Consider the following 12,023-nt stretch of genomic DNA (forward strand, 5'->3'; position numbering starts at 1 on the left):
AAACCACAGCAAAAAACAAAACTTATTATAGTAGTGGCTAATCAATAGTGTATAGGAAACATGTATTTTCTTCCCACAATATGTAGAGGGGCAAAATACATCACAATGATGATAACCCCAAACTAAGTTTCTGAAACACTGAAACCAAAAAGACAAATATTCTTTGTTTAAACATGGAAACAATGGCCCTCAAATAGCTTAATGTAAAAGTTATAGTTGAAAAGTTATTTTATTTTTACCTTGCTCTGGTGAGGAAGATCTTAAGACCGGTTATTTTTGTTGCCCAATCATAAGTCAAAAAGGAACTGGATTCAAATGTTGCCTGGGCAAGTCATTTAATGTCTAGACAGGCTTATATATTTCATCATCTGTAAAATGAAGGTTTGGACTCTCAGTAGGCTCCAGTATTTTCCCAGTTCTATATCTCTGTTCTCTAACCTCTCTCAGCCTACTTCCATATCTACAAAATAGCACCTACCTCACAAGGTGGTTGTGAGGTTCAAATGAAATAATGTGTGTAAAGTGCTTTGCAAACTTTGCAAAGTGCCATATAAATGTTAGCCTTTATTATTAGGAAGAAAATTTAGAAAAGTATGATAGGGCTGCTTTCAGCAAAGAATAAACATTTTTGTGTAAATAAATTCAACTATTTTTAAAACAAAATAAAATGTTTTGCCAATAAATACATAAACAATTTCCCTCTTACAATGCTCAACTAAATTTAAGAACTGAATCTGACATTTTAATTTATTTCATAACTGGTACTATTACAAATTAACTTAGGCAATTACTTTAATTTTAAAAAAAAACACCACCACAAAATGAGGAATAAAAAATATGGGAAAATTTTCCTAAATGTTTAAATATTCAAAAATAACTAATGTCTTATTATAGAAGGTATTCCAAGCTATTGCTGGAATTTTAAAGTTTTTAAAGAAGGTGGCAAATGAATGATATACACTGAAATTGAAACAAATTTCATAATCAGAATCTGCTTAAAAGCTATTCTTATTTCTAGGTAAAAATGCAAGCAGTGATGAAGCAAACATAGAAACACTTCATCTGGCAGCTTTTATGTTAGTCATAAATGTTTGTTGCAGACTTAAAATGTATTCTAATCAAATGTGCAAAAGAAAGCACAGCTCTGTCCATATTTACCTGAAATATGTAACATTGAAAATTCTATACAATTTACAAACTGAAAATAAAAAAAACTTTTTATTATTAATTTACATATGCTGCAACTTTGTGGCATCTTGACTAGGCATATCACGTCCAGCAAAGAGTTTAATAACTTGATATAATTCTGATGAGTTATACAAATGTATATAAAGAAGTGCATTCAGTTCACTCTTCCTTCAAATATTAACAACTTTAGATTAAACAATCTTGTTCTTAAATTGTCTTTTAAAAATCTAATTTTGAAATCAATTGCAATTATTGAATCTGATGAAAATTGGTAGGCAATTAATTATACACACAAAAAATTTGTTTCCAAGAGTCATATTCTTCAGTTGCCATTATCCATCACAACATTCTCCTACTTTGAAAATAACTTCAAAACAAGAACACTTCACATAGAAAGAGACACCTCAAAATAGGAAGGCTATAAGAACAACTTGGTCTCAAGAGAACAAGTGCTTACTATCTGGCCATACCAATAAACCAAGTGGGCCGTACAGCCTGCTGTACAATCTAATTCAATGTATGTAGGTAGAGGAGGAAAATCGGGTTAAGTGAGGGAGGAGCAACAAAGTGATGAAGAACCCTCACCACAAGGCAGCCACTATCTGGATTTTACAGAAAAATACAGGGGGGGAAAGACACAAAACTTTACAAAATGCATAAACCAAATGTCAATATCAATTTGTATTTTCATGACTTCTACAGATATGTTTTGATTGCTCAGCCCATGGTCAATCATTTATTTTCTGCTTCAAAATGAAGTGTTTTGTACTTGGGCGGTGCCTCTTATAAAATATATATCTCTCCCCAACAACTAACATGGATCTCTGAATAGGGAAGGGGCTCGATTAGTGTTCCCACTGTAGTTTTTTCTAAGGAATAAAAATTTGCTTTGACCAGCAGTCACAAAAAGTGATTAAGAAATCAATATACCCAATTATTCATTCTGTATAACACACTCCAATTGCAATAGGAATACAGGAATTAAAAGGAAGTTTTTTGTTTCTTTTTTTACTTCTATGACTTATACAAGAGTTCTCAAATTAAAACCATTTTAAAAATGAACAGCAAACTGGCAATATACTACAATCTGATACGTGCGACAGTAAAACCATTTGGTCAGAATTATGAGGAAATATTTCCCCAAAGTTTTTAAAGCATCTAACCAAGTACCGTCTTCAGTTTAATCACAACAACTATTCACAAGTTTCCACAAAAATACAGTGACTAGTCTTCAGAAATTCATTTATGACCAGTTTAATCTCAAAGTCTATGCAGTAATTGCCTCTTGGGTTTAGAGTCCTGTTTTCCTTTGTCCCCTGATGATCACACCTAACTACAAGCAATTGTTTCAAGCTGTTGCTCTGCCTCAGCCGCCATAGCAGCTGCCTGCAACTGTTCAGTCTCACTCTGGATGGCACTAGTGGGGACCTGTTTCCTCTCACTGTGCATATTGTTCTCATGGCGTTTGAGGTCAGATGCCTTGGCAAACGCCTTTGTACAGGAACTACAAACAAAAGGCTTTTCCCCTCTGTGTCTTCTTTCATGATCTTTCAGATGGGACTTGTGTTTAAAGGCTTTATCACACATGTGACATGCAAAAGGTCTTTCATTACTATGAACTCTCTCGTGTTTTTTCAAGTCCGGGGCACGGATAAATGATTTCCCACACACTTCACAGCTATAAGGCTTATATCCAGTGTGGATTTTGAGGTGTTCTTTCAAATGGGCTTGGGTGGTGAAGCCTTTGGTACACATTTCACAAACAAATGGCCTGTCTGCTGTATGGAGCTTTTCATGCTTTCTCAAACGGGCTTCATCTGAAAATGTCTTTCCACATGCTTGACAGGCAATCTGTTCCCGGTGACCATAGAGTAAGTACTCAAATTTCATATCACTGGTGGCTGTTGTCCAACCTGGGGTCTGTTCATCTTTCACTTCACTTATGCCATCATTAAATGTTAAACCCTGAGGAGTTTGGGACCCCAAGTCTTTTGATTCTGAGGTGTCCATAGATTCTACTTCCTGGCCATAGCAATTTACTTTTCGAACTTCTTCACTTCCCAACTCCTTCAGAATTGCTTCTTGAACCCTAAGTGTGGTTGTGGGTGACTTACCATCCTCTTGACTTGGGGGAGTTCCTTCCACGGTGTCATCAGAAGGGCTATCATCCTGATCTCCAATCTCTTCTACTTCATCATCCTGATTGTCAGTGGATTCTCCAATGGGGCGGTTTATTTTTAAGCAATACTTGTTTTTGGCCTGAGTATTATTTTCTTCAGGACTAGATACATCCCGCTTCTGAGAACAGAGTTTATCCAAAAACCGGATACCAAGAATCTGACCTGATGACATCATCAAGTTGACGTCTTCTTTTTTTACAGAAATCTTTGCAGTATACATGTAATTCAAAACTTCCTCAAATATGTCAGAACGAAGGAAATCTATCTCTATTACAGAAGAACTATCCACTTCCAGCTTCTTGAAAAGCTTTTTGAAGTAGGTACTGCATGCAGCAAGCACACATCTATGTGCCCTGAACTTGACGTCTTCCACCACAATAGCAATATCACAGAATTCCCCTTCCAGACGTTGCTCATTTAATGTTTTCAGAAACAGAGTTTTATGATCATCATCATTATATTTAATAGTTTCAGACATACTGATGAAAAACTCCTACAAAAAAAAAAGAAAAAAGAAAATTCTAAATATTACCAATGAATGAGTCTGGGGCATGATAAAATAAGATAAACTTTAACCTGAAATTTATCTTTTTTTTTTTAATAATGAAGATATATTATAATTAATAGAAGAGACTGTTTTAAGAGAGGAAAGAAAGGCTAATAACCAAACTTTTTAAAAAAGATTCCAGTTTCCTATTTATTAAGGATTTGACTAACTATAAAATGAAGATTTCTAAATTGCTGGGTAGATGTCTTATGACAAATTTATGAGAAAAAATAAAAAATAGTAGTACCCTTATTATACCTAGGTCTTTCTGAATCTATGACCATAGTTTATAATGAAATTAACACACTATATTTGGAGCTCATATCTTAGAGCCCAAACCCAGTGACTGGGTCAGTAAGAAGCCCACCCAACTTGGCTTATTCTATCCAACTGATCACCCTAGACACCAGACAATGCTTCAGCATCCTAAAGTTATCTTACTATCTACTAGTCTTGGAATTTGTAATCTTCCTTTCAAACTCTGCCCTACTTCCACTTTCCTCATCCCCAGAACAAAATTCCCTTCCCTAGTGACCTCTCCCCTTTATATATTATCTTTTCCTATTAGAATATTGTTTCCTGAAGTCAGGAATGGTCTCCTTTGAAAAAATATTTATATTGCCAGGGACAATAAGAGTACTTGGCACCTAACAGACACTTACTAAATGTTTTTTTCATTCAAACATTCATTTATTCATGCACCAAAAAGAGTATGGATCCTTTAAAGTATTAACATTATATGAGACACCTCCTTAAACAGAATATTAAAATAACAAGATTCAAGGATTAAGGATGGGGATCTCTGGCTTATGGAATAATCTCTTGGGTCTATATCCATAACACCACCACATGGCCAGTAGTTGAACAATTAATACTTATTGATTTTAATTGGATATTAACTTGATATTAATTCCATAGGAAAAAGAGAAAATTAACATTCGAATACACTGAAGAGAGCCAGAATTGTGTGGAGTATACCATTCTGGTATTGACTTCTAGTCTAGAGAAAATTTGAGCACATTTCTAAAAAGCCTGCAAGGGTAGGAGTCCAAAATAATCCTAGAGCAGATTAAAAGATATCTAAGGACTAGAAGAAGGCTTGGAAGAAATATGGTACCTCTTGGGTATATGCTGAAACACAAATATCTATATAAAAGTGTGAGTGAAATATAGCAAATGTGCCTGACAAACATGAGGAATAAGCAATAGATGTTTGTCTTATGCTTTGTAATTACTACAATACTATTTTTCTGTATGTATTCCTAGGAGCTTAAGAGTGGAATGAAAAAATCCAACATTTTAACAAGCTATTTTTTATTAAGTCCTACGATTTTTTAAGTCTCTTCAATTTATTTTCTTCAAAACTATTCTGACTTCCTTTTCATCCCCTTCAGAAATAGTATAAATTATATTTTCTTTAAACCCAAAACACATCAATGCATGATTTATATCTAAGACATGTTTTTAAAAAATGCAAACATCAAATTAATATTCTGAAATTTCACTGAAAACAAATATACTTACCATGAACAATTTAGGCAATTATCTTAATGATTTTAAACACCAAATTCTTCCGATCAGAATAACTGATCAGTGATACTCCAAACCTGAAAGAGAGAAAAAGAAGGAAAGAATTATTAAGCTCTCAAATTCTAAACAAAAAATACTATGATTATGTTTCTTAAGGGGAAAAATATTCAAAAATGTGACAGGTTTAAGCCTACCCAATAAGAAATTATTGGGGTGAATGAGGTCTACCCATGTTTGGGACAGTTTCAAAGGAACAATAACACTGAGAAAAGAGTATGGAATAACTATGAGTAGAGGTGCTTCAAACACTATAAATCTAAATGGAAATGGGACACAGTATTAAAGGCAACAAAAGATGGATAGTAGCGAGTTCAGGCCCTAGCTGTAGGCAGGCTGAGATGGTGTTACATGTTTTATTGTTTTATCTAGATATATAACTCAAATTATTGTTTTATCTAGATATATAACTCAAATTCAAATATGTATTCTAGACATAAAAAGTACAAATATAGCATAAGCCAAATGATTTCAACCTCCAGCTAAAGTAAGGTTTTATTTAGTATTTTTAATATAATATATTCTATACTTTTTCTTCAAAAGTTTGCATCTAAGGAAGGTGATAAATCCCTAGGTTATTGAAGAATTTGTTGCATTTGTTCTAAAAGAACATTAACCAACCAGAGTTTCATTTCAGGAAACAAGCTTTCACAAGAAAATTTTTATGGACCTATTCATTTAAGTATCTTCCCTTTTACACTTTCAAAATCAAAATGTTTTTCCCTTGGCTCTTATCACTGACTTTGGATAGTCCTCCAATTTAGAAGGGTTTTGATTTGGAATTTTTTGATTATCTGTTATTTCAGTGTCCAGTACTAAAGTGAACCTGATCTACATTGACTATGATTTTGAAGACCCCTCAGTGTGTCTCCTGCCTCACTGACAGACTCAAAAGCATCTTCCAGATTGTCTGGCTTATCTAGGTTATCACCTAAGGGCCCAGATGCAAAGAGTCACAGATATCCTCCATCCTAAAAAAACCCTCCCATGATCCTTCCTCTATCTCTTTCTGTCCTTTATGGCTAAATTTTAAAAGGCTATTTACAAATAGTGCCTCCATTTTCTTTATTCTAACTTTCCTTAACCCCTTACTTTACACTTAAGGCTTCCGATCTCGTAATTCCACTAAAACTGCTCCCTCCAAACTTACCAATGATCTCTTAGGCGACAAATCCAATGGCCTTTTTTCAGTCTTCATTCTCCTTGATATCTTTGTAATCTTTGACACTATTGATTACCTTCTTCTTGAAACTCTCTTCTCTCTAGGTTTTCATGACACTGCTCTCTCCTACTCCTCTTTGTAGTAATCTGACGGTTCCTTCTTAGGCTCCTTTGCTAGACCCTCATCCAAATCATGTCCTCCGAAACCACAGATTTCTACAGGGTTCTACTGTTCCACAAGTTCCACTCTTCTCTTCACCCTCTATACTATGTCATTTGGTGACTCATCAGCTCCCACAGATGTAATTACTATCTCTATCCTATTGTTCAGAAGATATTAGAATGGTTTACCATTTCCTTGCATAGCTCATTTGACAGATGAGGAAACTATAGCAAATAAGATTAAGTGACTTGCCCAGGGTCACACAGCTAGTAAGTGTATATGGCCAGATTTGAACTCAGGAAGATGAGTCTTTCTATCTCTGGGCCCTGCACTCTATGCATTGCACCAACTAGCTGCCTGGTTCTCAAATCTACCAATCTTGCCCCCATCTTTTTGTTGATCTCCAATCTCACATTCCCTGCTAATTTCAGAACTCAACTGAACTCAAAACTGAATTGTCTTTCCCCTTAAACTCCACCATCTCCTACTTTCTCTATAAATGTAAAGGGCAACAGGCTCAAAAACTAAGGGTCAATCTCAACTTCTCACTCTCTCCCCTCCCATGCCAATCTATTAGCAAACCCTTTTCTCTTATACAGCTCCTTCTCTCCTTAAGAGTGTCACCACTTTGGTATAGGTCCTCACACCTGTATTACTGCAATAACCTGCTGGTGGGTCTGCCTGCCTCAAGTCATTCCCCATTCCAATTCATCTCCATTCAACCACCAGAATGATTTTCCTAAAGCATAGGTCCCATCAAGTCACACACAACCTCAACCCCAACTCAACAAACTTTAGTGATACCCAATTATGGGCAAGAACAAATATACAAATTCCAATCTTTGGCATTCAAATCCCTACATAACATAAGCTCCCTCTTCTCTTTTCTGTCTTCTCAGGCTACACTCTCTGCCACAGTTAAGCTAGTAACACTACCCTCCTGGCTCTCTTAGCTCCAGACATTTTCTCTGCCAGTCTTCCACGCCTTGAATATTTCCCTTTTCATTTCCACATCCTACTTCCTGCCTCCCATCTTCCCTGGTTTCCCTTTAAGTCATAACTAAGATCCTAAAATTCCATCTACTACAAGAAGCCTTTTCCAACCCCTCTTAATTGTAATACTTTCCCAATGTAATTTTCTATTTATCCCAAATGTAGTAATGGATATTTCCTTGACATTGGTCTCCCCCATGGAAATTGTGAGTGTCTGGAAGGCAGGGACTGTCTTTTGCCTTTTTTTGTATCTCTACGTCTTGGCACAAAGCCTGTTACATAGTAGGTGCTTAATTAATGTTTGACTAACTGACACAAAAAATCTCACTCACAGCTTTATGAAAGGAAATGATTATAACATTTCTGACTCCAAGAATTGTCCTCCCAAAGGACAAAAGAATTCTAATCCTCACCTTGGTGTGGGAACAAGTTTCCTGCATTGTAGCTACAGTAGCCTCTCTTGGAGCCTGAGCTTTCAGTTAGGGGTACAGGAAAATGACAAACTTGACTTTAGTAGTTATAGCAAGGAATTAGAACAGTAACATATAAAGTGAGGGTACTTTTTGCCATAAGGAATTGGAGAGAGGATAGAAGATCCCTCTTTAACCATATTTCCATGAAAATATTCCAGCTGACATAGAAACCTCCTGATAGGAATTGCCTTAAAGGCATTACCCTGCACAGAGCAGTAGATACTGAATAAACATTTGAGTGGAATTGAGCCACAAACCATGTAATTTCAGGAAAACTTAAATATTCCTGGTGAAAGGCTCTCTATCTACTATTAATAAGTAGGAAAAGGACACAGGTCTATTGAAGGCAAAAACATAAAATACTAAGAATTGCCCCACCCATCGTCACTAATTTGAATACTCCCTACACTGATGAAAAGATATTATATAGTTACCTATACCTCAGGGCTTTCCTAGCTTTGAAAAGCCTATGATCCTAAAATCAATGAATACATCATTTTCAGTTTCATTTCCAAAGGAGAAATGTCCCTTTAAAGCAAGAGTTCTTAGCCTGGGGTTTATGAACTTGAATTGAGAAAAAAAGATACTTTAATTTCAAAATAATTGGTTTCCTTTGTAATCCTCTCTATTTAAAAACACTATTATTCTAAGAAGAGGTCCTTAGGCCTCACCAGACTGCTGAAGGAGTCTATAAAGCCAAAAGAAAAAAGTTAAGAAAGCCTGATTAACAGGAATTTGAGGTCACTAAAAATTGGTTTAAAAAGTGTGTGTGTGTGTGGGGGGGGGGGGGGAGATGTAAGGGAGATGTTAAATACCATTCCACAGGAAGCTACTTTCTGCTTAAAATCCTATGGCAAATAGAGTGCCCCTGAAATCATACCACAGAGACTACTGTCTATCCCTTTCCAGACTGTCTGTCCCTGCTCAGAGCCCTCACTATCAATGCCTGACAAACCAGATGGCAGATGCGCTTTCCAGAAATAAAAGAGCCCATATAATGTCTTTTAAAATAGTGCAGAAATGACTAGAGCCTAAACATGGATAATTCTAACACACAATAGAACATAGCTAAATTTGTCCTCTCTACATTCAGCTAATTTGTGTAGTATGTATAACCATTGAGGTGGGATACCTTTTTTCTAATCCTGGTTCTGCCATTAATTTGCTGCATGATTTTATTCCAATTCTCTGAAACTGTTTCCTCAAGAGTCAGTATGGGTTGGACTAAACCAATCTCTTCCAACTTTGAGACTCTAGGATTTGACAAATAATATATAGTTTTCCTTTAAGTTTCACCCTGCACAGGTAGTCAAATTCTTGGAAATTCCCAAATAATGTGTAATTACTCAGGATTATAGAGTGGAAAGTGCAATGATGTTGGAGTCAGTCTGGTTCCACAGGCTGCCTCTGATACTATCTGTGTGACCTGGGGCAAGTTAATCTCCCTTGGTCTCAGTTTCCTTATCAGTATTATATAAGCATCTAGACTAGATTCAAGATATACTCAAAGGGTCCCTTCCAGCTTTAAAATCTCACTCAAGAACTGGATTCAGATCCTGCCTCCACTACTAGATTTATGACTTTGGACAAGCCATTTACCATTCTGGGACTGAATTTCCTCATTTGTAAAATAAGAAGATTGTTTCAGTGACCTCTAAGGTCCCTTCAAACTCTAAATCTATAATTCCATGAATTAATATTCCTTAATTATTTACAGATATGGCTGACTAAGGATGAGAGGCAACATGGTCTAAGATGCATATGAGAGTTGGCTTTGGAGTCAGGGAGTTCAAGTGTCACTTGTAACACCAACTGGGGGCCCAAGAGCAAGGTTCTTTCTTTAGTGACCCCACGGTAACTCTAAGATCCCAAGAGCTAAGAAAGTGCAGATTTCCATGAATAAAGGAAGTTCTTCACTCTGGCCTTTATACACAGAATCACAAGTATGATTTTTTTTAAATGGCTATAGTGACTTACAAAATTTGCAAACTATTCACTCACGTTCTAATAAAAGTTCTGAATTCAATCAGTAGGTAATAAGATGTGTCTCAGGAAAGGGTACTGTACCTGGGTTCAAATTCCTTCTCTGACATTACAGGTGTGACATAAGGCACTTAATTTCTTTTTCATCTATAAAAGGAGTCAGACTAGAGCCTTCTAAGGCCCCTTCCAGTTTCTCTATGACTCTAAGATTTAGTGCACCTTTAAAAGTTGCACCAGTGTGTAACAGCCTGGTGGACACTGATCATTGTCCCCAGAGCAGAACTGGATGGAAACCTGGGCTGAGGATGCTGCAGAAATGTGGCCAGGAAAAAAATAAATAAAATGAGGTTAATAGCTCCAGTTCCTCACTAATATGAGAAGTAGTAAGTTCAGATCTTCTCTCACTTCAGTTCTTAACTGAGCTCATTCTGAATTTCCCAACTACAGTTATCTGCTGAGAAGAGGGGAAACTAGGGCAATATCTCAACTTACAGAAAGAAATCGGCTCCAGCAGTGTCCTCGGCCCAAGTTCTGTTTCGATGGCAAAAGGCTTCCCCACCATTCGCCACTGTCACCCTACAACATCGAGACCTGAAAATATGGGATCCCAGGGAGAATGTGCAAAACTCGAGCAACCTCCAAAATTAACCTAGATTTGGATCTAACTTTTTTCTCCTACTAGATCTACCAACAGAGACAGGGCAGGGCTAAAAAGGCCCTCTGCATTCGTTTTGAAAGAGAAGCCCTTTTCCGGCGCACGGAAAAACGTATATCGAGTTCATAACTTCCGCTAAAAAAATGTGGCAGAAAAAAGTCTGATTCTTTTTTATTAGGGGAGGAGAAAGGGAGGGAGGGCGGCGGGAAAGCAGGGTTTTCAAGCCGACCATTGCACAAGAGTAAAATAAGGTGAATGCACAGTGCACAGGGTTGGGGGGCGGCGGCTCCCGCGCTGTCAGCCTGGCTGCGGTGCATGCCGAGTAGCAGTGGCGGCAGCATCAGCCAGTGGCGCGCGGGGACGCCTGCCCGCGAGCCCAGCCGAGAGCTCGCGCCCCGCGCACTCCCCGTCCGGCTCGCGCCGGGTCCTCCCTCCCCCTCTCCGCGGCCGGGAAGGGGATGGGGGGAGGGTCGAGGAGCAGGGAGCGGCCTCGCGCGCGGCAGGGGAAACAGGCACCCGCCCGGCCGGCTCCGAGCACAGCTCCCTCCGCCGCGGGGGAGGGGCGATCCGCCTGGCTCAGCCATCCCACGCCCAACGCAGCCTCTTCGGGCCCTAGCGATGCAGACCCTCAAACAAATGAGAACGGGGACCGTAGGGCCAAGGCAGAGGCGGGAGTGGAGCGTATGTCCTCTGCGTGCAGGCCCGCCCGCCTTAGCCTCCTATCCAGATGCACTGCGGTGGAAGAGTCGCAGCGGCGGCCATGAACTCTCCCGGAGCGGGAGCTGGAGCGAGAGCGCGCGCCGCCGCCGTCCGCTCGTCCGCCCCGTTGCAGCCCCGCGAGAGCCGCGCCCGGCCTGCCCGGGCCCGGGCCCGGAGCCGCGAGCTGCTTGCACATCCCTGGGCGGGCACGCGCGTTAGCCGGGCCGCCCCCGCCGCGGCGCTGCACCCTCCCGCCCGCCGCCCGGCCCCCCCCATCCGCGTACCCGCAGTTCTCCCCGCACCCCTCAGCCCCAGGCCCCGCCACCCAGTCCGCGCTTACCTGCAGCCCAGCACCGCCAGGGACCCTTGCCCGTACGCCCGAAACACTGAGGCC

General features: G+C 39.2%; 1 protein-coding gene across 1 annotated transcript; it reads right to left on the reverse strand.

Annotated features, from left to right (window-relative positions):
• Positions 1 to 2,214: 2,214 nt before the first annotated feature.
• Positions 2,215 to 11,514, reverse strand: ZBTB14 (zinc finger and BTB domain containing 14). The gene is made up of 4 exons (XM_044683117.1): positions 10,964 to 11,514; positions 10,768 to 10,866; positions 5,480 to 5,522; positions 2,215 to 3,861 (listed from the first exon to the last, which is right to left on the reverse strand). The coding sequence occupies exons 1-4, from the start codon at positions 11,512 to 11,514 to the stop codon at positions 2,518 to 2,520; spliced, it is 2,037 nt and encodes a 678-aa protein (XP_044539052.1). The 3' UTR covers positions 2,215 to 2,517.
• Between the last annotated feature and the right edge of the window lie 509 nt (positions 11,515 to 12,023).

Source organism: Gracilinanus agilis, chromosome 1 (assembly GCF_016433145.1).
Source record: "Gracilinanus agilis isolate LMUSP501 chromosome 1, AgileGrace, whole genome shotgun sequence".
NCBI classification, from domain to species: Eukaryota; Metazoa; Chordata; class Mammalia; order Didelphimorphia; family Didelphidae; genus Gracilinanus; species Gracilinanus agilis.

What these genes read in the sequence shown, in the direction of transcription:
- ZBTB14 (XM_044683117.1), bottom strand. Translation starts at nt 11,514, where the DNA reads ATGGCTGAGCCAGGCGGATCGCCCCTCCCCCGCGGCGGAGGGAGCTGT. An exon ending in GCCCTGCCCTGTCTCTGTTG is followed by an intron (nt 10,867 to 10,963) that starts GTAGATCTAGTA and finishes CCATATTTTCAG; the next exon opens with GTCTCGATGTTGTAGGGTGA. An exon ending in ATTCTGATCGGAAGAATTTG is followed by an intron (nt 3,862 to 5,479) that starts GTGTTTAAAATC and finishes TTTTTTTTGTAG; the next exon opens with GAGTTTTTCATCAGTATGTC.